Below are 22,987 nucleotides of genomic sequence, written 5' to 3'. Positions count from 1 at the left end.
GAATTTTTCTAAAACGGGGGAATGCAGTGTGGAATTTACTGTCTACTCCAGCGCAATGGGTCTCACACTTAAACATGCATCAGGATCCTGAGAGGATTCATGAAAACCCGGGTTATTGGACCTCACCCCAGAGCTTTGGACTCTGTAGGTCCGGGTGGGGCTGGGAATGTGCATTTCTGACAAGCAGCCAGGTATTGCTGGTGGTGCTGGTCTGGGGAACATAGAGTTGGAGCAAGCCACAGGGTGAAGTGACACGGTACTCACCAGGAGTCTGAGACCCTAGACCTGCCACCTGCTGTGAACAAGTCCTGTGACCTCTGTGAGCCTCAGTGTCTTTGTTGATAAACTACGCACATGATCCTGGATAGGAGAGCAGCAGGACAGCTCTGGACCCTTCCGCACAAATACGCTATTCGCCTGTGGCGCAGTATGGTGTGGTTACATGATAATGGAGGAGGGGAAAGCTGGTTAGACCCAAACCACTGTTCTTTCTCTGCTTGTAAGGTGTTCTTCAGCTTCTGTAAAATCATTAAAGCAGAAAACCTGAAGGATACATCTCCCAAAATATAACCAGCTAGTCAAAGGAGGGAGCGGGGGAGCCTAACCTCACATAAGGTGTAGACCTCAAAATTCCCAGATGTGGGTCTCCATCAGAATCGCTGCAAGAGCTCTTCGCAATCATCCTGGGCCCTTGGGCAGCTGCTTACATTAATGAATCTAAATTCTTGTAAGACATGCTGTTCGTTTCATCAACAGAAAGGCCATTTGAAGCCCTGTGTATTTTTTGGTGTATGGTGTGGTTATTCTAGAACTCCATCAGATTTGATGACAAGAAACATTAATTTTATACTACTATGCTTACTTGACAGATTAAATGAAGAGTTAACTTCTTTTTTTAATTACAGTTATTAGGGACCCCTGACTGGCTGGGTTGGTAGACCATGCAACTCTTGAGCTCGAGGTTGTAAGTTTGAGCCCCACAGTGGGTGATGAGATGAGTTAAAAGTAAAATCTTAAGTTTTTTTTTTTAATATTGTAGCTATTAGCGCCTCCTTCCTCATGTTTTCTTAGAGAATATCTTTGAAAACCCAGCAAAATGCCAATGCAGGAGAGACAACTAAATTACGAGAAGTTTTCAGAGCTACCAATATGTGTCATCCTGTTGGACAAAGTTGGCTTGCTTCAGCCAGCATAGACCAAAGCTCTGAAAAGAGGGTCCACACCTCCCTCTACCTCTCCACCGTCCAGTCCTCAGTGGGGCTGATGCCAGAGGAAGACTCAGTCTGATACTTCTCATCTGTGTCTACCTGGATTTCAGAGATAGTTGAACTCCTTAAATATTCATCTACTTTTGTTTCCCAGAATCCCCTCCCCATTTCATTCAGCAAACCCCTAGCTTCATCCTATGAAACAGGAGCCCTTTGGCCACTGGTCAGTCTGTCTCTGGTAAGTCACTCTGGCTGGTTGTGGAGATTCTTCAGAGACATGGGGACAAGTAGCCGGGGGCGGGGGCGGGGGCGGGAGAGGAGAAGGGAGGCTCTTCTTCAAGACTTTCCAGCAGTATGTGTGAATGATCTGGTCAAAGCTGTCAGTGCCTAGAACAGATGGGACAACCGAACGGAAAGGCATGCCCCAGAGTGTTTACGTTGGGTATCTGTTGGTGTTGGCATCATCAGTGAATTCAGTTTTCTTTTTGCTTATCTGTTTTTTTCTGAATGTTCATTATGGAAAAAGAACATGGGGGCTTTTTTTTTCCTTAAGAAAAAATGTCCTCAATGTTTTTACCTTTCTCTTTAATTTCTCTTCATGACAACACCATTAGCTGACTTGACACCCTTAAGCCAGTGTTTGAAGGGGGGACTTGCTCAGGCATGCTCCCATGTGATCCCTCCCTGTTTAGACTAGATAGTTCTCTACTAGAAGGATCAAGGGGCGCCTGGGTGGCTTGGTTGGTTAAGCATCTGACTTCAGCTCAGGTCATGATCTCACAGTTCGTGAGTTTGAGCCCCACATCGGGCTCTGTGCTGAACGTTTACTCAGAGCCTAGAGCCTGCTTCAGATTCTGTGTCTCTTTCTCTCTCTGCCCCTCCTCTGCTTTAGCTCTGTTTCTCAAAAATAAATAAATGTAAAACAAAAAAATTTAGAAGGCTCAGGTCCGTGAAAAGAAACTTTTTAATTATGCATAATTTTCACACTTCACCTACCAATGTGAAAAACCCACCTGTTTCATAATTAAAATTTCGCCACTTAAACCTAGCAGTTATTATCATGGCGACTCTGTGTCGGGGTGGCTTTTCCATCCCGTGCAGAAGGGGCAGGGAGATGTGTGCCTTTTTAAATTGATAAAGTTTTTCATTGCTCTCTTTTAATCTGTATTTTCTCAAGGTTATTTTGGAAGACCAAACAATGCTGCTAGTCATAGAGTTGACTTGCTCTGGCATGGTCCCATATGATCCCTCCCTGTTTAGACTAGGTAGTTCTCTATTAGAAGGATCACGGGGCACCTGGGTGGCTTGGTCAGTTAAGCACCCGACTTCGGCTCAGGTCATGATCTCACAGTTCGTGGGTTTGATCCAGGACGACTGGAAGGAATTAGAGATCTTAGTCCACGGGAAGCCAGATGTGAGCACAGCCTCCCCACTTCCATTTTCCTTCCCATCACCCTGATCTTTCCACCTCTAGAGCATGGGGCTGCTGTTCTTGGGCCCTAAGGGTTGGGGAATTTTCAAGAAGACAGCAACGACTAGGGGGTCAGGGAGCAGAGAGCATCTGGCAGCATCAGCAGGTCCAACGTACTAGACTTTGGGGGATCATACTTAGGTCCGAGGGACAGCTAAGCATGTAGGCACAGGTTAGATCTTGCATTTGGGGAGAACGGTTTCCAAATCTGCACTCTTAGTTTCACAGGTCTATAATATGCTCGCTGTGTTCCAAGGTGGGGAATGTAATGATTACCTATGTTGGGCTTTAGGGACCCCTGAGAAATGATATTGTTGAGGCTTCAAATAAGGCTGAGAGTAAGTCTGAACGGGGCTGGACACAAACCAAGGGTGCTCTGGTAAACAGCTACTCGGGATACCCTAGAGAAACCAACATTAGGGATATAGAGGAGTTTGCAGAGTCATTATGATAAACCCTGGGAGGAGCTAACAAAAAAAACTGCAAAATCTCTTCCTCTGCAAAGTCTTGAACGCCATTTGTACTATAACCTATAATTTTTTTTTTTTTTTTTTTTTTTTTTTTTTTTTGGCAAAAAGCAGAGGAACGGGGTCTGTGAACTCTCTACCTTTTTCCTAAACCAGGATGCACCGGGCCAGCTAAAAAGGCAGGGCAGAAACCCCACCCCCATCCCCTGGAAATTTCTTGGTCAGGATGACTCTAGGAAGGTATTCCTGTTGGACTCAGGGCTTCCAGTTGCACCAATTCTTTAAAATCTGAAACCAAAATTTGATTTGAGGAGGATAGAAATGCTCTCTTCCGTGCCCCAGACCTAAATGTCTCTCCACCCTCGGTTTACAGCACTTCATAAATAACCCATAGCCAAGATAACACTGTGACTTTCTTCCCCCAGCATTGCAATCCTGTAGCGTCAGAACAAAGGCTGTGTGTGTGTGTGAGAGGAAGGAGCTGAAGATACTTGTTTATTGGAAGGAGGAAAACGGAGATTAAAACTGCAGCGAGCAGGGAGGCAGGTCGTCTCCCTTGCTGGGGGCACTGGTTTGCGGCTGCAGCCTGCTGGAGGGCGGCTGCCCCGGATGCTGAGCCCGGGGATGGAGCGGCGGCGGGGGGCAGGGGGAGGGGCCGCCTCGGCCCGGGAGGTGGAGGTGCAGCCTGGGACACGGAGCTTCCCCTAAACAGAAGGAATGGTTTTTTCTCATCAACAGTAAGTGCCATTTCAGCCATCAGCCCGGCCGTATGCCGAGAGGTGGCCGCTGTCTCTGTGCGTCTCCCCTTGCTTGCTCCCTCATTTTGGTTACAATAGGAGTGACGGGCGAGATGGTGGCTGCAGACTGTGTGTGTGCGCGCTCAGCCATCGGGGGGATGGGTTCTCTCCCAGTGTCAGCTCGCGTGTGTGTGGCGTCTGCGCTCAGCCTTTGACAGGCAGGGGAGAGGGGTGATTATGCTGGGTAGAAAATGGAAGTCCTCCAGCGACAGAAAATGCTTCAGAGACGATTAGCTCCAGTATCTCAAATCAGCTTCAAGATCTTGGAGTAATTGATTGTCTTGCTATAAAGCTGTTTAGTTATGTAAACAGATGCAGTTGCACAGAATCTGTACCGTGTTTTTAACCACTGACAGTTGCCCCCAGGTTTGAGTAGCTGTGTGTTTCTGCACAAATTCAGATATTTTGACCATCTCGGTTTTCCTCAGTATTTTTTAAGTTATGCTGTCCACACTGGCATAGGATTTTTTTCATTGATGATGATACAGGATCTTTGTATTTTAACTGTAGACCCTTTAGCATGTAGAGAATAGGACTCATGTAAATTACTTCATATAGATAAATTAGATATTAAAAGCCTCCATCACATGTTGTAAGCATTAGGTCTAGTACATTGATACTAACCGGATTTGGTTTCACAAGTATCATATTCTGATTAGTTGCTATTAAAATAAAACTTCATTTACCTTGATTCTTTCCTGCATTTCTACCCATAGTCCCTGCAAAAGATCTTCTCATTTGTAACTACTTTTAGTAAAAATTCTTATTTTGTTTCATATAAAAAGGTCTTCCAGTAATCTACACAGGTGAAAAACTTCCCCTTTGCACCTAAAACTGTTGTTTTTCCAATCCTCAGAATTAGAATTCGACTCAGGAAATCACGCTTACTGTTTCTGGAGAAATAGGGTTTATATATGTGTAAACAGTGTTGGTGAGTGCACCTGGGTAAAACCTGGGCGAGCGCAGAGGCCAGGAGCTACGCAAGCAGACTGCCTCGGTAGTTGATGTAATGCAATATTGTGGTTGCTTCCCTGTGCCAGCAGTCTGGATTCTGAATGGGTTTCCTTGTTTCCCAACATGAACTCGAGATTCAGATTTTTCCAAGAGCGATATTAACGAGGCCTACCATGGAGGTTGCTTGCCTGCGTTAGCAGATGACACCTACGTCCTGACCTGGGAAAGGTGATGATTAGATTACAGTATCTGTTTAGAATATGATACAAATTCAACAGTGCATGTGAGGGTTCCTAGAGTAAGTTGTGACATGATCATCTGGGGAAAAAATCTGTTTATATAAATCACCGTGCAGTTTTGGATGATTGGGGCATAGAGGTAGGTTAAATCCTTATTAGGCGAATCTTTTATAACTTCTTGGCAACGTTCTTCTTTTCTTTTCCTCCTACCTTCCCTTTCTCTTTAATTTGCCCCAAGTGTGTGTGTGAGTTGTGTGCCTGCTTGTCAGTATTCCGCTTGCCCTGTATGGAACCAAACCGAGTCCGGCTAGTACCAATGTGTATCAGACCCAAGACTTACAATGTTTGATGGAACCTTTTAACATCAAATTCATCTATATGGAGTAATGTACATTTCAGTGCTATCCTCTCCATGCTAAAGGGTCTGCAGTTAAGATATGAAGAGGTGCACGTAGCGCTTGTAATGTGGCAGCTAATTGTTTTGTGTCAAGATGGCTTGGAGATGCCCTGACCTTTACCTCTTTCCTCTAACACCTAACGTAGCCATGTGTTTTATGAAAAAAGACAAATTCGAAGGTATGAGTGGACCTCATTGACTCATTCAAGAGATATTTATTAAGTGCCTCCTATATTGTATTATAATGTCGAAAAATTCAATCTAAATTAGGTTATCGGCTCTTTGGGAATAAGACCTGTATTTCAGTTATCTCTTGAATCCTTGGGATCTGCACAGGATCCAAGACAAAGCACATGGTTAAATGCTTACCAAAAGGGAATTATGGAGGGGCCACTGCGGGCCCCTGAAGTATAGCACTTGGTGGACGGGCTTCTACCCCGCAGCGTCTCCTAGAGCCCTGACTCTGGACTTCTAGTCATGCTCCTACAGCAACAAAAGGCATCCCGCGCCCGACATTATCTAATGTGCTAATGTGTGCACATCGGTGTATGCAGGTTTATGTGAGGTGCCACGAGGAAAGAGCCTAAGAACAGCAGCTCCGGACCAGAGTGCCCAGGTTGGAGTCCTGCCTCTGCCATTTAATGATCATGTGACTGGGGCACATTCTTTAATCCCTGTGCCACAGTTACCTCATCTTTCAAATGGGGACGCTAATAGTACTGATCTAGGATCGCCAGGAGGATTAAATGAGCTGCTTATGGACAAAGCACGATGGGCCTGGCCCAGGTACATGTCAGCGTGGTCTGTAGTGGTTCCACATGGTCATAAAGTTTGTGAATTATAAAGTAAACCCAGTGTAGACAGTAGGAAGTCTAATATTTTGTTCCTGTACTCCATTGGATTGTCTTGAGCACTCCATTTTGGACATCACTGGCCTGGAGTAACAGTCCTGGTGAAGCCAAGTAAATTATCCCTTAGCCTGCCTCCTACCACTCCCCACCTCCCACCCCCACTTAGTGGACCCCTCACCCTGGGATTAACAGGATTCAAGGTCGCTGTGTCTCTGTTTACATCCAGGTTCTTTTATCTGTTAGCTCCCTTCGGTTAAAGAATTGCATTTTCGTGCTTTTCTTTTTAAAATAAAGAGTCCCGGATACTGAGGATGGCGTAGGGTCAGTGCTGGACGGAGGTGGAGGCAGGAGAGCTGTGCAGAGGCTGCTGACCCCGAGCACCTCTCCCCCCAATTCTGGAAGTGCTTGGGGCTGGGCTGCGCCAGCCAGAGCCTCCAGAAGTCCAGCCCCTTGCAAACTGGACAGAAGACTCCTTGTCCAATAGGGCCTGGGTTTCCCAGCTCCTCTGGCATTGGCTGGAGGGTCCTGTCTGGTCCCTAGGCAGTCAGGGTGACAAGATGTCGGGGTGAGGAGGGTGTACCTCTAAAGCCACAGGAACAAAGGCAGGATCTAGGTTACAACTGCCTCTAGGCCTGGCCCCAGATTCTGTTACTTCCTTTCTTAAAAAAAAATTTTTTTATGTCTTTATTTTGAGAGAGAGAGTGCGAGTGGTGGGAGGGGCAGAGAGAGGGAGACACAGAATCTGAAGCAGGCTCCAGGCTCTGAGCTGTCAGCATAGCGCCCGATGCGGGGCTTGAACTCATAGACTGTGAGATCATGACCTGAGCTGAAGTTGGACACTCAACCGACTGAGCCACCCAAGGACCCCATCTGTTACTTCCTTTCTAATAAATCATCTTGAGGCTTTGAAAGGAACTCCTTGCGGTATTTGCAGTGAGACTGTAATTTGGAAAAACTTAACCACCAGGAAAATCATCTCAGTGGTGGTTTCTGGGCATTTCTCTCTGTTCGGCCCTGTGCCAGATGCATTTCAAGTATTTATATCTCACTCAGCCCTCTCAGCTACCCAGGGAAGGAGGGACTAACTACTGTTGACAGTTTTTCAGATGAGCTTAAACAGAGCTAGGATTCAAACCCAGGCCCTCGCCACGAAGGCTGTGCTCTTTACCGCCAGATTCCGTGGCCTCCTCCCAAGCTGGCCTGCCTCCTGCCACTGTTGAGAAGAAATATTTATGAAAGGACTTTGTGAGGCTGGCGTTGTGGAAATGCGGTGTTGCTGGGGCCTCATGCAATCCCAGTGGCAGGAAGAAGAGCTAGTATTAAACTGAGTTCTTGCTCTGAGCCGGAGACGTTACACACGTCCTTTTGTGTTGATCTCAGAACCACCTGCAAGGCGGATAATTTTGCAGATGCCAAGGAAACCGGGAATCAGGGAAGTTGGGCTCCTTGCAGGCAGGCACAGTCCATAATGGTGCAATGGGACTTTGACCCAGGTCTGCTCACTTCCAGAACTCTGGCCTTAACTTCACCCAGATATTTATCACCTCCCTGAAGCTTGAGGGATCTCAGAAGCCCACTAGAGATGAGGAGGCTAAAAAGAAAAGGATTTTCCCTAAATATTAAAACTAGCTGGTAAGAAAGTTGGAGCTAGAAGTCAGTCCCCACGGTTGGTTTGGTTGACGGTAGGATGCGAAAAATAAAACAAAAATTAAAGCACGCAATTCTGTGGTCTACTTAAATAACGGCTTGTGGTGGAAGTGCTCATACACACATATTCAAGCGACTAATGTCAACAGCGCCCACCGGGCAGTGTGGGAGGTGCTGTGCTCACAGAGGTAGGGAGCGCCGTGGAGCTGGACAGCACCGGCTCTTAGCGAATGAGAGGTGCAGACACAACACAGGGCAGGAGGTCCCAGGTGCTGCAGGGACGCATGGGCAAGGGGCCCCCAGTGTCTTTGGTGAGCAGTGGTGGGAGCTCCAGGAGAAGGGAAGGGGAGCCACTTTGTAGAGTGCAGGGATGGCAGCAGAGAGGCCCCTGAATGCTTGAAAAGGTCAGGGGATTAAACTGATAGGTCAGGGTAGGGTGAGGACTGTAGAAGCATTTGAGCGTGAATGGATCCGACTTGCCATCCCAAATGTACACTTTGGACACAGAACCACAGGGGGGCGGCGATAAGGAACTGGTCACAGGCACCCCAGGAAGAAATGATGGTGGCAGGAATGCAGTGTGTTTCTGATGAGCGGAGTTCGGGGTCTCAGTTTTTCTTTCCAGTGCTGTAGGATGGAGTTCTGAACCCACCTTGTCACGTGAGTATTAATAAGTGGGAACTTGGCATTCTAGCTATTACTTCAGGTCTCTGAGATTCACTGAGAATCCCACAGATCACCAGATCAAGCCCTCACTTACTCTAGGACTTCCAGGAAAGCAGTTGATGGAAGTGTTTTATTTTCAAGATCGATGTAAAGATGATTTTCCCTCGGCAGCTGTGTCATTTCGTCTTGACGGCACCCTGACGCACCAGTAAGCTCACCAAGGATCCTGATGCTGTGTGTCAGTTCCAATCCGCTCCACACGAAGTAGGCGGCAGATGGATTTAGAACTGTGCTTGCAGATTATCTTGGCCCTGGCCCCCCCACCACACTCCCTCCTCCCTTTCTGGCTGATACAGCTGCCCTGTGATGGGCTGGGTATATGTGTACGGCACCCTCAACCCCTTAAATTGAATGCGGTGGGCTTTAGCGTACATTTTGTGCTTGCTCAGGAGGAGGGTTTCATGAGCATCATCATGGGCTGGCTATCACCACGCGAGCCAGGCATGCAACATCTTTAAACCATCGGGGGATGTCCCTGACCACCGCGATCTCAGACATCCCTAAGACAGAACCTGGACAGAAGTCACGAGTGGTTGTTTTAACCTGGAGAGAACAAGGTGGCATCTCTTCTTTCCTCTGCAGCCCCAGAAAGATGTACTGGGTCTTAGGGGATCCCACTCTGGGAATGACAGGACTGCCTATTTGCATGGATGGATTTCCCCATAGTTTGAGAATCAGCCAGACCAGCAATTTGTAAAGTGTCACATATTCTGTGAAAACTCCTATCTGTGACGTGAGAGCCGTTCCTGCTATAAAATCAGTAACCATCATAAGCTGCTTTTTATCCTGCGACACCCTTGTTAGCACTTTTTTGTCATTCACTTTTGTTTCTTACCTCTCTCTTTCCTGCAACTATGTTTAGGGTGAAGAAGCTGAAGGAGACCTTTGCTTTCATCCAGCAGTTAGACAAAAACATGAGCAACCTTCGCACCTGGTTGGCTCGAATAGAGTCCGAGCTGTCTAAGCCTGTTGTTTACGACGTCTGTGACGATCAAGAGATCCGGAAGAGGCTCGCTGAGCAGCAGGTGGGGAGACACAGAGTGCAGACGTCTGTGCCATCTGCTAACTCAGACCTTCCCCCTACTGACTGTGTCTTTTTGCATGTTCACATTTCATCCTATTGGTGTTTTTCCAGAGAAAATTGACCCCCTGTCCATGACCTTGTACGTGTGAGATGACATCTCTTGATTGCCCATCTTCCACCACATTCACATACTGTTTATGAGATAAATGTTTTAGAGAGAAGTCATAGTCTTAGTGGTAAATAAGGGTTTTTTGCTTATGTATTTTCTTAAAACTTGGGTCTTTGTTTTGTTTTTGGTAATATGGTTTTGGAAGGCAATGAATTGAAAGAAAAATCAACTTTTTAACCAGGAAAAGTTTTCATGGGACAATAGAACTGATAGAGTGTCCGAAAAAAAAAAAAAGGTATAATGAGCAACACGCTTAGGAAACCCCTCGGGTACTCTGTACATTTCTCTCATCATCAGTTACGTAGCCTCGGTGCCAACACTGGAAACTCCACAGTGTGAAACCACTGAGCCCTGTCAGTGTTCTCATCCCACTAACCTGGGGGTGCTCACTGATGTCACTGACTTACCAAGTTCACATTCCTGACTTCCATGGGCTCATATTCACATGCAGTGCCTGGAGTTTGACTTTATTTTTAAAATTAAGTTTAGGGGTGCCTAGGTGGCTTCATCAGTTAAGTGTCCAACTCTTTTTTTTTTTTTAATGTTTGTTTATTTTTGAGAGAGACAGACCAGAAGAGGTTGGAGGGGCAGAGAGAGAGAGGGAGACACAGAATCCGAAGCAGACTCCAGGCTCCTCACTGTGAGCACAGAGCCCGACATGGGCTCAGACCCATGAACCACAGATCATGACCTGAGCTGAAGTTGGACATTTAACCAACTGAGCCACCTACGTACCCCAAGCACCCACCTCTTCATTTCAGTTCAGGTCATGATCTAGAGGTTCATGAGATTGAGCCCCGCATTGGGCTCTGTGCTAACAGTGAGGAGCCTGCTTAGGGTTCTCTCTCTCCTTCTCTTTCAGCCCCTCTCCAGCACTCACTTGCACTCTCTCAAAATAAATAAACTCTAAAAAAACATGAAAGTAAGTTCATATTGGGAGCACCTGAGTGTCTGACTCCTGATCTTAGTTCAGGTCTTGATCTCAGTGTTGTGGGTTCCAGCCCAGCATGGAGCCTACTTTAAACAAACATTAAGTTTATATTACTCTTTGAGTAGCTTTCCTTCACCTTCATGGGTTTTTCTCAGACTTGTATCTGTTTTCTTCACATTATCTCCAAAGCCTTGTTGTTTGCTGTCTGTCAGCTCACTGGGAAGATTCACCCACAGGTAACAGCTGCTCTTAGACAAAGAATTGTGGGCTGAAACTTCTCACAGATTCGAGGGCAGAAGGTGATGATTAATTGATGACAAATTCCCTTGAGTTCAAGTCAGTCCTTTTAATGGGAATAAGTGACATCTCATGCTACCATAAAATAGAGCCAAGGATTTGATGTTACTGTTGACTTAGATCTTTATTCAGTCTATTACTATTTAAACAATGCCTAGTCTCTGAGACTTTGAAATTCATATGATTTAGCAGTGCTCCTAAGTAAAAATACTTAGCCTCGGAAATGTAAGTATATCTTTTTTAATGGAGACCATCTCAATTCTGTCTTTGCTTTGTGGAGAAATGAATACTGATAGAAGTACCATGTTAATGGACATTCCAGAGATTTTAATGCCCTTCTCAGGGGAGTGACAGCTACTGGACATTATCAGCTTTGTTTGCAAGTTTGATCCACTAAGGTAAATTCCTTGAATAGTCTCTTTACATACAGGTCTTGTAAATAGCAACTCACCCCGAGTGGTGAGTTTTTTCAGGTAAATAGTATAGAAGCTGAGTGTATTTTTCCTCTTAAAGAATGACTGGCTAAATTTGGCAAGAGCCAATAATGTGTGTTAACGTTTTATAAACTTAAGTGTGCCAAAACCTCATTAAATTGCAGGGAGTGTATCTCTTCCCCCCAAAGCATACAGTTTGAAGCAGCTGCCATCCTCCAGGCCTTGTTTGGTCCTGTATTGAAATGGTCCATAATTTCAGTCTGGTTGATTTGAAGCTTCCCTCTTTACAGAACTCAGAATTGCCATCACGGAATTCTTATCTGGTAGTAATCGAAAGCCAATTAAAGAGTTGGTGTTTAGGACTACCATTACTGTAAAGAAGTTAGATGTTGTAGGAGTTTTCTAGGATTCCTTTAACAAATTACCACAAATTTAGCAACTTAAACCCCGATTTATTACCTTACAGTTCTGGAGGTCAGAAGTCTGGCCCCGGGTTAGGATGAAGTTGTCAGATGGGCTGCATTTCTTTCTGGCAGCCACGGGGGAGATTCCATCTCTTTCCTGTTTCCAGCTTCTGGAGACCGCCCACATTTCTTGGCTCATGGCCACTTCCTCCTTCTGCAAAGCCAGCAACATTGCATCTGTCTGTGCTTTTCTTTCACAGTCCCTCCTCCCTCTGACTGACTCTTGTACCTCCCGCTGCCACTTTGAAGGACCCTAATCACACTAGGCTCACGTGGATAATCCAGGGTGTTAAAGGCAGCTGACTGGCAACCTTAATTCTCCTTTGGCATGTAGCCCAACATATTCACATGTTCTGGGGACAAGGCCATGGTCATCTTTGGGCAGCCAATATTCTGCTTTACCACACATGTCCTGAGCAAACTTTTACTATTTTTGTTTTAAAAAAAACATTAGGGGTGCCTGGGTGGCTCAGTCGGTGAAGCATCTGACTTCGGCTCAGGTCATGATCTCAAGGTTCATGGGTTTGAGCCCCAAGTGGGGCTCTGTGCTGACAGCTCAGAGCCTGGAGCCTGCTTGGGATTCTCTGTCTGTCTGTCTGTCTCTCTCTCTCTTTCTCGCTGCCCCTTCCCCACTACCACTCGCACTCTCTCTCAAAAATAAACATTAAAATAATAGATTTTAAAAATTATACCAAAACCAGACATTAAAGGCTCCATCAAAACCACTAAAAACAGAAATGTGTCACACAAAAGAATTATATATGGACCATTAAAAAAACCTTACTTGAGTTTCTATCACTAAAGTTTCTTATTGTTTCCAAAAATAAGACTAAAGGTCTGGGATCCTCTCCTAGTCCCTTCTGCAAAAGCCCTCAATGCTTCCCAGATCCTCATTACCGTGTTCTTGGGAGCAGGGGGGGTGGGAGGTCATGGGTAAGAGGTCAGACCTTATCAGAGTCCTTTTTGTTTCTCTTCTGTCGAACTCCTTAGGCAATAAAGATTGTATTGTTATTTCTGTGGCATAGATTGTCTTCAAAGGAAGTGGTAGCAGCCTTTGTGACACTTTCAAACCTTGAACCACTTGATTAAGCCTTGGGCATTTCTCTCCTGTTTTCTTTGCTTTCCTGGTTCACTGTGGGGTGCCAGATGGTAACATGGGGAGATGGTATTGTTAGGTATCCCCCCACACTCTGTAATTACCAATAGCCCCCTTCCCAGCAGACCAACCTCCTTGAAGCACAAGCCAGACCACTCTGCTCCACTGGCTTGCCAACCCAAGCCCCTCCCCCAGAGTCAATCTGGAGCCACCGTGGGAGTCCCATCCCATGTGATTTTCTGCCTTTTCCTCCCCCCCAGCCCGACTTGCTTCTTTTCTCCCTTTATTTTATTTTTTAAGTTCCTTTTCTCATCTCCTTTCCTAGTCATGTTCTCCCTGACGTCTTGCTGTGGATTCCTCCCCTGCAGTGCACATACTCCTTCCCAGCTTCAGTGCTCTTGGTCAGCTGTTCAAGAACAGAAACACAAAGCAAACGGTTTCCAGGACCATTGACGAAAGTCTTTTACGTTGTTTTATATTGTTTCTTTAAAGTCCCCTTCTTCAAATTGCACTTACAGTTTTTGAGATCTAATTACTGTGCATGCTCGTGCCTCAGTGGGAATTAGCAGTGGAATTGTTTCAATTTGTAAGATGTCCCTCATTGAGCACTTAAGTGGTTTGCATTTTTTCAATATGGTTCACAATTTTATATTTTACAAAGTAACTAGTGCGTGTTATAATCTGTAGATTATGCTGCGGTATTTTAAATGTTTTGGAGATTTTGAAAAATTTTGAGGGGCACCTGGGTGGCTCAGTCAGTTAAGTGACCAACTTTGGCTCAGGTCATGATCTCGCAGTCTGTGGGTTCGAGCCCCACATCAGGCTCTGTGCTGACAGCTCAGAGACAAGCCTGCTTCGGATTCTGTGTCTCCCTCTCTCTTAGCCCCTCCCCTGTTCATACTCTGTCTCTCTTTCTCTCTAAATTAAATATTTAAAAAAAAAATTTTTTAAGTTTTGAATTTTTCTAACAAATGTTGATGGTCTTCTATAAACTATCATAGAGCACATCTTGCTCCCATTCGCCCTCCCTGTGTATTAATCCATTTTCTATAGCCATTTTATTCAATATAAGCTAAAGAAATAAGGTAGAGAAACTGCAGTCCATTAAAATATGCAGCTTTCACATTTATCTATAGACTAGACCTTTTCAGTAATTTTCACCCCGATCCTACCCACCCCTACCAGCTGAGGTTAGGGGCAGGTACCATTTTTCAATTAAAATCATCATTTTTATTCATATAGGACCAACGTTAGGATTCCTTATTCTTTTAATAAAGTCAAAAGAGACATTTGTCAATGCCGATAAATTTTAGAAAGCCCATGACAGTTCCGTGAGCTGATAAGAATTCTTAAAGCTTGAATTCTATTTGAACTTAGTAATTTTAAAGCTGATAACTTGCATGGACCCCAGGAAGACTTCCACCATTTGCCCAGGACTGCAGAGCTTAAAAAAAAAAAAACCACCCTGTACATGTTTCTTCATAGGACACATAGGGTGACAAACTAGAAAATGCATTTTCTTCTTCTTTTTTTTAAATGTTTTTTCATTCATTTATTTTGAGAGAGAGAGAGAATGAGAATCACAAACCGTAGAATCACAAACCGTAGAATCATGGCCGGAGCCAAAATCAAGAGTTGGATGCTTAACCAACTGAGCCACCCAGGTACCCTCTTCTTTCTTTTTTTTTTTTTTTTTTTTAGTTTATTTTTTTGGTAATCTCTATACCCAACATGGTACTCAAACTCACAACCTAATAACAAGAGACATACTCCTCCAACCGAGCCAGCCAGGCACCTCTAGAAAACACATTTTCTTAATATAACTCGTTGTGCTCATTTTTAACCAGTTAGGATCCTGTTAAAAACTGTTTGATGTAGGAACGCCTGGGCACCTTAGCATGTTGAGTGACCAACTCTTGATTTCAGGTCAGATCATGATCCATCCCAGAGTGTCGGACAAAGCCCCACTTTGGGCTCATTCCTGAGCATGTAGTCTACTTAGGATTCTCTCTCCCTCTGCCCGTCTCCCCTTCTTGTGCGTGCTCTGTCTCTCTCTCTCTCTCTCAAATAAAAAAAATTTTTTTTAACTGGTTGATTTAAAATGTGGCCTGAGCATTAACGTTTTATTCTTTCATATCTGCCTGGACAGAGAATCATCAAAATTGTACATTTGTCAGGAAAAAAAGTAAAAATATTAGTCTTATCTAATAATAGTAATTTCCAAAAGTATTAAATACTGAGGTGACCCAGAATGAACTGTATGTTGCCATTCTGTAGACAGCGGCAGACAGTTTATAAAATAACTTCTCCTGTTTAACCCAGGGAACTTAAGCTAACAGTGGCTTATTTAGCTTTGTCTTTGCTATTTCTTCATAATATCATTTGGATACTGAGATTAGTAGTGTGGTCTGTTTTCCCATACCCACAGAAGTTAGATATCCGGAGAGGCCTAATTCATCCAGAATGCAAAATACATAGACTCCCCCTTTCTGCCTCCTCTGGCCCTTTTCATGGTGTGCAGAAGTGTTCTCTGGGTGATACCTGAAAATGCTGTGTTTATTCTTTTTTCTCTAAGAGTTGTGGTTTTTTTTAGTTTATTCATTTTTGAGAGAGACAGAGACCGCATGAGCAGGAGAGGGGCAGAGAGAGAGTCGGGCTGGGGGCCAGGTAGAGAATCCTAAGCAGGCTCCACCCCGTCAGCACAGAGCCCGATTCGAGGCTCAAATTCATGAAACCATAAGACCATGACCCGAGCCACAGAGTCAAACACTTAACCGACTGAGCCACCCAGGTGCCCCAAAGCTGTGTTTATTCTTAAAGCAGGTTTTTTATTTTTCCCCATAACCATGCATTGTCTCTTTGTGAATGCTCTTCCCCCCCCTCCGCACCCCGAATCTGGGAATTGTAACACTGTTACCATCATAGCACGAGACTCCAGAGAGACCCTGCCCCCTCAGTCAGACCCCATCATTTGGGGAAGTGGGGCCTCTATTCCCCGACTCTTCCTTTGGGCCTGTGGAGCGCTGGGAGGGGCTCATGGAGAGGCCGTGGACAGCCTCCAGCTGCATGCATGACGTGAGGGGGGGGCACGCGGTGGGAGGCACGTGTGAAGATGGCACAAAGGAAGGCCTCAGTAGATTCAAGAAATCTGTGACCCATAAAAAGTTAAGAGTTTCTGTTGCTGAAGTTTTAGGTCCTGCTGAACAGACTCCCAAGGAAGACCTCCCAGGAGCCATGTCTAAATGGGAGGCCCTGTGGTCAGGTGGTATTGGGTGGACCCCATGCCTCCCCGGAGTGGGAAGGCTCTCAGAAGAGGGTGCCCGTGCCCTCCTCCCTGCTCGAGGCAGTTCAACAAACAAATCCCAGGTGTCGCCAGAGTTGACGCTTTGTGTCGGGTGCTACAGAACAAGGGTTGTGCAGAGACGAGGGGGACCCAGTCATTGTTACTGATCCCAAGGCGGACGTGCACCAGGCCTGGGCCCCCCTGGGCTGGAAGAGGGCCTCGGGGGGAGTGGAGATCCTCTGATGCCAATCCTCCCACCACCACCGCCTCCTCCACCACCTGAAGGCGCTCCTTATTCTGTTCCCACCATAGGACCTGCAGCGAGACATCGAACAACACAGTGCAGGCGTGGAATCGGTGTTTAACATCTGTGATGTCCTCCTGCATGACTCCGATGCCTGCGCCAACGAGACCGAGTGCGACTCCATCCAGCAGACCACCAGAAGCCTGGACAGACGCTGGAGGAACATCTGCGCCATGTCGATGGAACGGCGAATGAAGTAAGAAATGAGCTGCCCCTAAGTGTTTAAAACGTGGTCAGCCACTCACTGCGTGGTTCTGTCTCAGTAACGGTAGCTGTGTTCTGTTCACTTCACTTCCAAGGCAGAGAAGGCTCAGTAGGTGCGACCAGGGCTCATGAAATGAATTACTTAAGAGAAATGTAATCAGGGCAATGGCTTTCCCTAGCAGTCCCGGGTCTTGAGGTGTGACCGTGGCTGACCACTGCCCCTGGTCTCTCGCTACACCATGGCGGAGGGAAGCTCTGTCTCCTGCCTGTTAACGCCTGTGAACTTCAGGAGCTCTGAAGGGCAGTCCCAGAAGGAAGGTGCCCTGACCGAGAAGGGGATGTTCCTGGCTATTTCTTAGAAGAAGGATATCAGGGTCTCTCCAGCAAGGGGTGTTGGGAATGGGACCCATCAAGGGAGGGGAACAAAAAAAGATGAAAGCTCACGGTTGAAAAGGATGGCTTGTATACTGAGATGCTTTCCTCCTATCAGAATCGAAGAGACGTGGCGCCTGTGGCAGAAATTTCTCGATGATTACTCCCGCTTTGAGGACTGGCTCAAGTCAGCCGAGAGGACAGCGGCCTACCCGAATTCCTCCGAGGTGCTGTACACAAGTGCCAAAGAAGAGCTGAAGAGGTTCGAGGTAAGGCCCCCTCCAGCCCGGCAGCTCCGAGGACTTCCTTGAGTGGCTGGCTTCCCCCCACCCCCGGCCAGGGTGGCCCCGTCCGCAGCCTGCCAGCTGCCGGGACAGCCTTGCCGGACAAGACGCTGCGAGTGGTGAACTTGAGAGGCGGTTCAGCCGGGGGCTGACCCCCGGGAGGCGGGCCGGGAGGGGGCGAGCCAGCCCCCGCCACGTGCCGTGGCCCTGACGCGCCCGTGTGTCGCAGGCCTTCCAGCGGCAGATCCACGAGCGGCTCACGCAGCTGGAGCTCATCAACAAGCAGTACCGCCGTCTGGCCCGGGAGAACCGCACGGACACGGCCAGCAAGCTGAAGCAGATGGTGCACGAGGGCAACCAGCGCTGGGACAACCTCCAGAAGCGGGTCACGGCCGTCCTGCGGAGACTCAGAGTAACCTTGTCTATGTCACCCGCCTTCCTCGTAGCCTGTGGGGCAGACGCGGGGTGCGGTGTCAGGCGTAGAGCGAAGCGATGGGCAGATTTCAGAGCGCAAGCTATCTGAGCACTCCTGCGGTCAGCCTTCCCTTTGCTTTAAGGCGAAGCCGCCAGCACTCGTGTGTTTGAAGAGGTGGTTTGCCTAAGGAGGGACTCCGTAGGCAGGGCCTGGTTAGGTGATTTGCGGTAACAAGCCCATTTTTCCCCCAATTCTGCTTATCTGGAAGGTCTGCCCTTCGGCTCTCAGACTGCCCAGAGCCTGGGCCGCTGCCATTACCGGATGTGGCAAAGGTGCCTCTTATCCAGAAAGAGGCCCACCTTGCCCCTCTGCCCGTTTTTGTGTGTCCCATTGGTTCTTGCACTGTGAGAGACGTAGACAGAGCCCCCTTTGCATTGTGGATCTTGGGGACAGTGATTATCCTCCAAATTTCAGAGCACACTGACCTAACCTCAAAGGTTGGGTTGGATTTTTAAATCTAGTAGACGTTCACCTGAGATTTCTGTAATGTGAAAGGTCTGAAATGTTGACCTTAGTGAGTCTAGTTGCAAACTGACCGGACCAGTGTGGTCTGTGGCTACAGGAAGTAATTTTAACTCCTGCTTCTGTTTTCAGGGCAGAACGTTCTTGAAATCATTCTAAGATGAGGCGAATCTGGGTTTTTTGTTTTTTTAAACCCTCAAGAAGATGTGGGCTAGCTTTGCAGACAACCCCCACGGGTTAATTTTCTTATCTCTTACTGATTAGCCTGTTACCGGTCATTTGGCACTGAATGCTATGTTTGAGAATCAGCTGCCCATCTATAAGGTAATAACCCAAGAGGCTTCCTTAATTGGAAATGATAAGTCTGGGTCTTCTTCCTCTGAGGGAACACATTCAGGATTGCCTCAGTGAAGGCAACTGGGGCACTAGGCCAGGCTTAAATGACCCTGAGATCTACTTTTTCCATCTTGAAGCTACTAAATCTTTCTGTTACGCAAAAGCTTCCACAGAAGGCCAACGGGTAAAAACTGGCAAGGTATCTGGCCTAGACTTTGAGGGAGTTCCTCAAAAGGCAGGCTGGGAAAATCAGTGACTTAGAGAATTATAGAATTGCTGAAAGGACCTTAAACATCCTAGTCCACAGTCCCACACCCTAACTTGCCCATGCAGACCCAAAGACTCAGAGAAGTTGGGGCACTTGTTTGTAATCACACAGCCAGGACCAGAGTCCGGACTCCTGATCACCCCCACCCCCGTCCCCCTGGTGCCCTTTGGGTCTTCTGGGGTACCCCTTCCTCTTGGCCAAAAGTCACCTTGCTTGTTTTGCCGCCATCGACACAAACATGGGATTTTCTTCCCCCTTTCACAGCATTTCACCAACCAAAGGGAAGAATTCGAGGGGACCAGGGAGAGCATTCTCGTGTGGCTCACAGAGATGGACCTGCAGCTGACCAACGTGGAGCACTTCTCAGAGAGCGACGCCGACGACAAGATGCGCCAGTTGAACGTAAGGCCTGCCTCCCTGGCTCCTCTCAGAAGAATGCGCTTTTGCACAGGAGAGCTGGCCAAGCGCAAACTTCACCTGACACCCTGAGAGCAGACTCCAGAATTGTTAAAGCAGCCAGGCTGCAGCCACCTGTGTCCTGCGGGGTCATCACGAGCGAGGACACTGTTCCTTACAGTCGAGGGGTCACTGGAACAAGGCTCTTTATTCTTTGTTTATAATCATCTATAGGGTTCCAAACAGAACTTCATAAGGTGCCCTCTCCCAGCTCTCGAGTCTGAGTGCCAACATGCACAGTGTGACAGGAAGAAAAGCTGTGTCGAGTGGGGCCAAGAACAGATCTCTTCTGCCAAATAGGTGTATTTCGCCTTAATTTCAATATAATTCCCTCCTTGGCTTTTAAAAGAAGTTGAAAAATAGAAATTTGTCTTCCCTGATATAATGGCGCCAATGAAATGATTATTGTGTCAGTGGAAGCAAATGCTCTTGGTGGTTTATTGTGGGAAATTTCATTTCCACCCAGTGTCAATAAGACAAGTTTTCTCCCTCACACCCGGGAGTAGTACATGTCTATTCCTGCCAAACTTTTAGGATTGTTTTAATTGGAAAAGCCCATGCCCGGAAGGGAGAGGGGGAAAAAATATGCATAGTCGTTTTAGTATTTTTTTTAATATTTATTTATTTTTGAGAGAGAGAGTGCACGCAGGGAAGGGGCAGAGAGAGAAGGAGACAGAGGATCCGAAACAGGCTCCTGGCTCTGTACTGACAGTAGACAGCCAATGCAGGGCTCGAACCCACACCCTGCAAGATCATGACCTGAGCCGAAGTCGGACACTCAACCAACTGAGCCACCCAGGTGCCCCTACAGTCGTTTTAAATTATTTAATCTATGTTGTCGCTTTGTTAAAAATCGAAGCTAGAGTCCGAGGTGACAGAACACAGCCGACATTGCCTGGATCCTCAGGGAAACTTTTCCTTCCTTGAAACCCTTCCTCCTATTCTAACTAGGGCTTCCAGCAGGAAATTACACTAAATACCAACAAGATCGATCAGCTCATTGTGTTCGGCGAGCAGCTGATTCAGAAGAGCGAGCCCCTGGATGCCGCGCTGATCGAGGATGAGCTGGAGGAGCTGCACCGCTACTGCCAGGAGGTCTTCGGCCGCGTGGCTCGCTTCCACCGCAGGCTCACGTCCCGCGCTCCGGTAAGGCCTCCGGGCCACCCGACCTCGACGTTTCACCCAATGGGCTACTCAAACTTGACGCTTTACCAAATTTTTACAAAACTGGAAACCTATGTAATGGCCACCTGTGATGTATTTTATGGTAAAAAGGATTACTGCAGAGCCACACTTACTTGGAGGCTCCCATCACCGCTGGAAGGGATGCATTTCTCCAAGTTCTTGCTCCCCTCACCTGGGCTTTCCCAGCAGGTGTCAGCATCCTAGGATATGCTGCTGTGTGTTCTGGTTTTGCTTATAGTACTAACTTGGGAATGTGTTGGCCTTTTCCTCTTAGTGTCTGGGAGTGAAAAAATATTTTTGATGTTTTATTTATTTTTGAGAGAGAGAGAGACTGAGTGTGCGTGGGGAAGAAGCAGGGAAAGAGGAAAAGAGAGAATCTGAAGCAGGCTCCAGGCTCTGAGCTGTCAGCACAGAGCCTGATGGGGGGCTCGAACTCACTGTATGAGATCATGACCTGAGCTGAAGGCAGATGCTCAATGAACTGAGCCATCCAGGTGCCCCAGTGTCGGGAGCTTTTAACACTTGTGCCTTTCTGGTGCTTTGTTCTCAACTTTGAATTTTTTTTTTTTTTAGTGTATTTATTTATTTTGAGAGAGAAAGAGAGAAGGCATGCATGAATGGAGGAAAGGCAGAGAGAGGAAGAGAATCCCAAGAAGGCCCCACACTATCAGCACAGAGCCTAAGACAGGGCTTGAACTCACAAACCATGACCTGAGCCAAAATCAAGAGTTGGACGCTTAGCAGATTGAGCCACCCAGGCACCCCTGTTCTTACTTGTGAAATGACAAAAGCACAGGTTTTCCAAAGCAACTGTAAAGTTTCCCTTGACAGAGGGTCCTTCTGGGAAGTTGAGGTGGAATTCAGGCCACTCTTCAAAGTTCATTGCCTTTGTGTACCAGAAGTTTTAATGATGACCACATTGAGCAACACGACTGGCCACTTTTTCCGTTTTGGTATCTCCAACTGGCTAATTTGATAGTTATTTCTTCATCAGACATAGCCTTAAAAATCACCATACAGTTCCCTCATTTCTAAATATAGCCGTTTATAGGTGGTTTTTTTTTTAGATGAAGGCATTACAACATAGGGAGAATAAGGTTCTGTATCCTGAACAATAAGATTAGGAATAAGAAAGAACCTGGTACATAAGGTCCTGAAGTTGTGAATCTTAGCCAGGATACTCTTAATGGCCTTTAATTTTTTTTTTAATTTAAATTTTCTGATTGTTGGAGAAACCTGCCATTAACCACTAATAAAACGTTGGCCTCCATTTTCTTACCTTCTAGATAAAGTTGTTTAACTTAGACCATCAAATATCAGGTTTCTTCTAGGAAAGAAGCTGGCTTTGCAGAAAATCTAGATTCTGGACCCCACTCTAGAGTGTCTAAGTTAGAATAATCCCAAACGGGGCCTGGGAATCTGGTTCTTATTTTTAAAAAATTTTAAGTTTACTTATTTTGAGAGAGAGCAAGCCAGGGGAGGGGCAGAGAGAGGGAGAGAGAATCCCAAGCAGGCTCTGTGCTGACATGGAGCTTGACTTCACAAACCGTGAGATACTGACCTGAGCCCAAGTCAAGAGTTGGACGCTTAAACAACTGAGCCACCCAGGTGCCCCAAACCTGATTTTTTTTCCAAGCTGCCACAGAAATGTGGACAGTGGCAGTTTTCAGGATCTGCCAGACAGGCACACCCCCGTGCACCCCACAACCAACCGCAAGCCTATAATTTGGTTCATTCTGAAAACCGGACATCCCCACTTCAGGGCTTGGAAGATGAAAAAGAGGCCTCCGAGAACGAAACAGACATGGAGGACCCCAGAGACATCCAGGCTGACTCTTGGCGTAAAAGGAGAGAGAGCGAGGAGCCCTCTTCCCCTCAGTCCCTTTGTCATCTGGTGCCGCCGGCGCCGGGGCCCGAGCGGTCTGGCTGCGAGACCCCAGTCAGCGTGGACTCCATCCCTCTGGAGTGGGATCACACAGGTGACGTGGGGGGCTCCTCCTCTCACGAAGATGATGAGGAAGGCCCGTACTACAGTGCACTATCAGGTAACGGCCCATGTTTCCAGAGCCCTTGACATTGACCCACTTGGTTATATTTTTAGCACCGTACCAACACGGCCGTCTCTGGATGACCAAGAGTCCAGCTCGTGGCTGACCCAGACCTCTGTGGCTTCTCGTGTTCTGTCC

At 46.8% G+C, this 22,987-nt stretch overlaps 1 protein-coding gene across 3 annotated transcripts in view; it reads left to right on the top strand.

The window, feature by feature from the left end:
* SYNE2 (spectrin repeat containing nuclear envelope protein 2) overlaps window positions 1–22,987 on the top strand; it is a 231,749-nt gene that overhangs the window by 197,039 nt on the left and 11,723 nt on the right. The window contains exons 1-9 of one of the 3 annotated variants that reach the window (XM_029952526.1): window positions 3,781–3,883; window positions 9,620–9,782; window positions 16,768–16,955; window positions 17,454–17,604; window positions 17,849–18,031; window positions 18,821–18,880; window positions 19,425–19,562; window positions 20,568–20,762; window positions 22,564–22,846. In XM_029952526.1, coding sequence (XP_029808386.1) covers window positions 3,864–3,883; window positions 9,620–9,782; window positions 16,768–16,955; window positions 17,454–17,604; window positions 17,849–18,031; window positions 18,821–18,880; window positions 19,425–19,562; window positions 20,568–20,762; window positions 22,564–22,846 — 1,381 coding nt within the window. In that variant the 5' untranslated portion in view covers window positions 3,781–3,863. Of the gene's footprint in view, window positions 1–3,780; window positions 3,884–9,619; window positions 9,783–16,767; window positions 16,956–17,453; window positions 17,605–17,848; window positions 18,032–18,820; window positions 18,881–19,424; window positions 19,563–20,567; window positions 20,763–22,563; window positions 22,847–22,987 lie in introns of those variants that run through there. The other 2 variants (XM_029952525.1, XM_029952527.1) reach the window with 2 other exon arrangements.

The sequence above is a fragment of the Suricata suricatta genome, chromosome 9 (assembly GCF_006229205.1).
Source record: "Suricata suricatta isolate VVHF042 chromosome 9, meerkat_22Aug2017_6uvM2_HiC, whole genome shotgun sequence".
Classification (NCBI taxonomy): domain Eukaryota; kingdom Metazoa; phylum Chordata; class Mammalia; order Carnivora; family Herpestidae; genus Suricata; species Suricata suricatta.
Note: the sequence above shows the minus strand (reverse complement) of the source record. Positions and strands in the feature narration are given on the sequence as shown.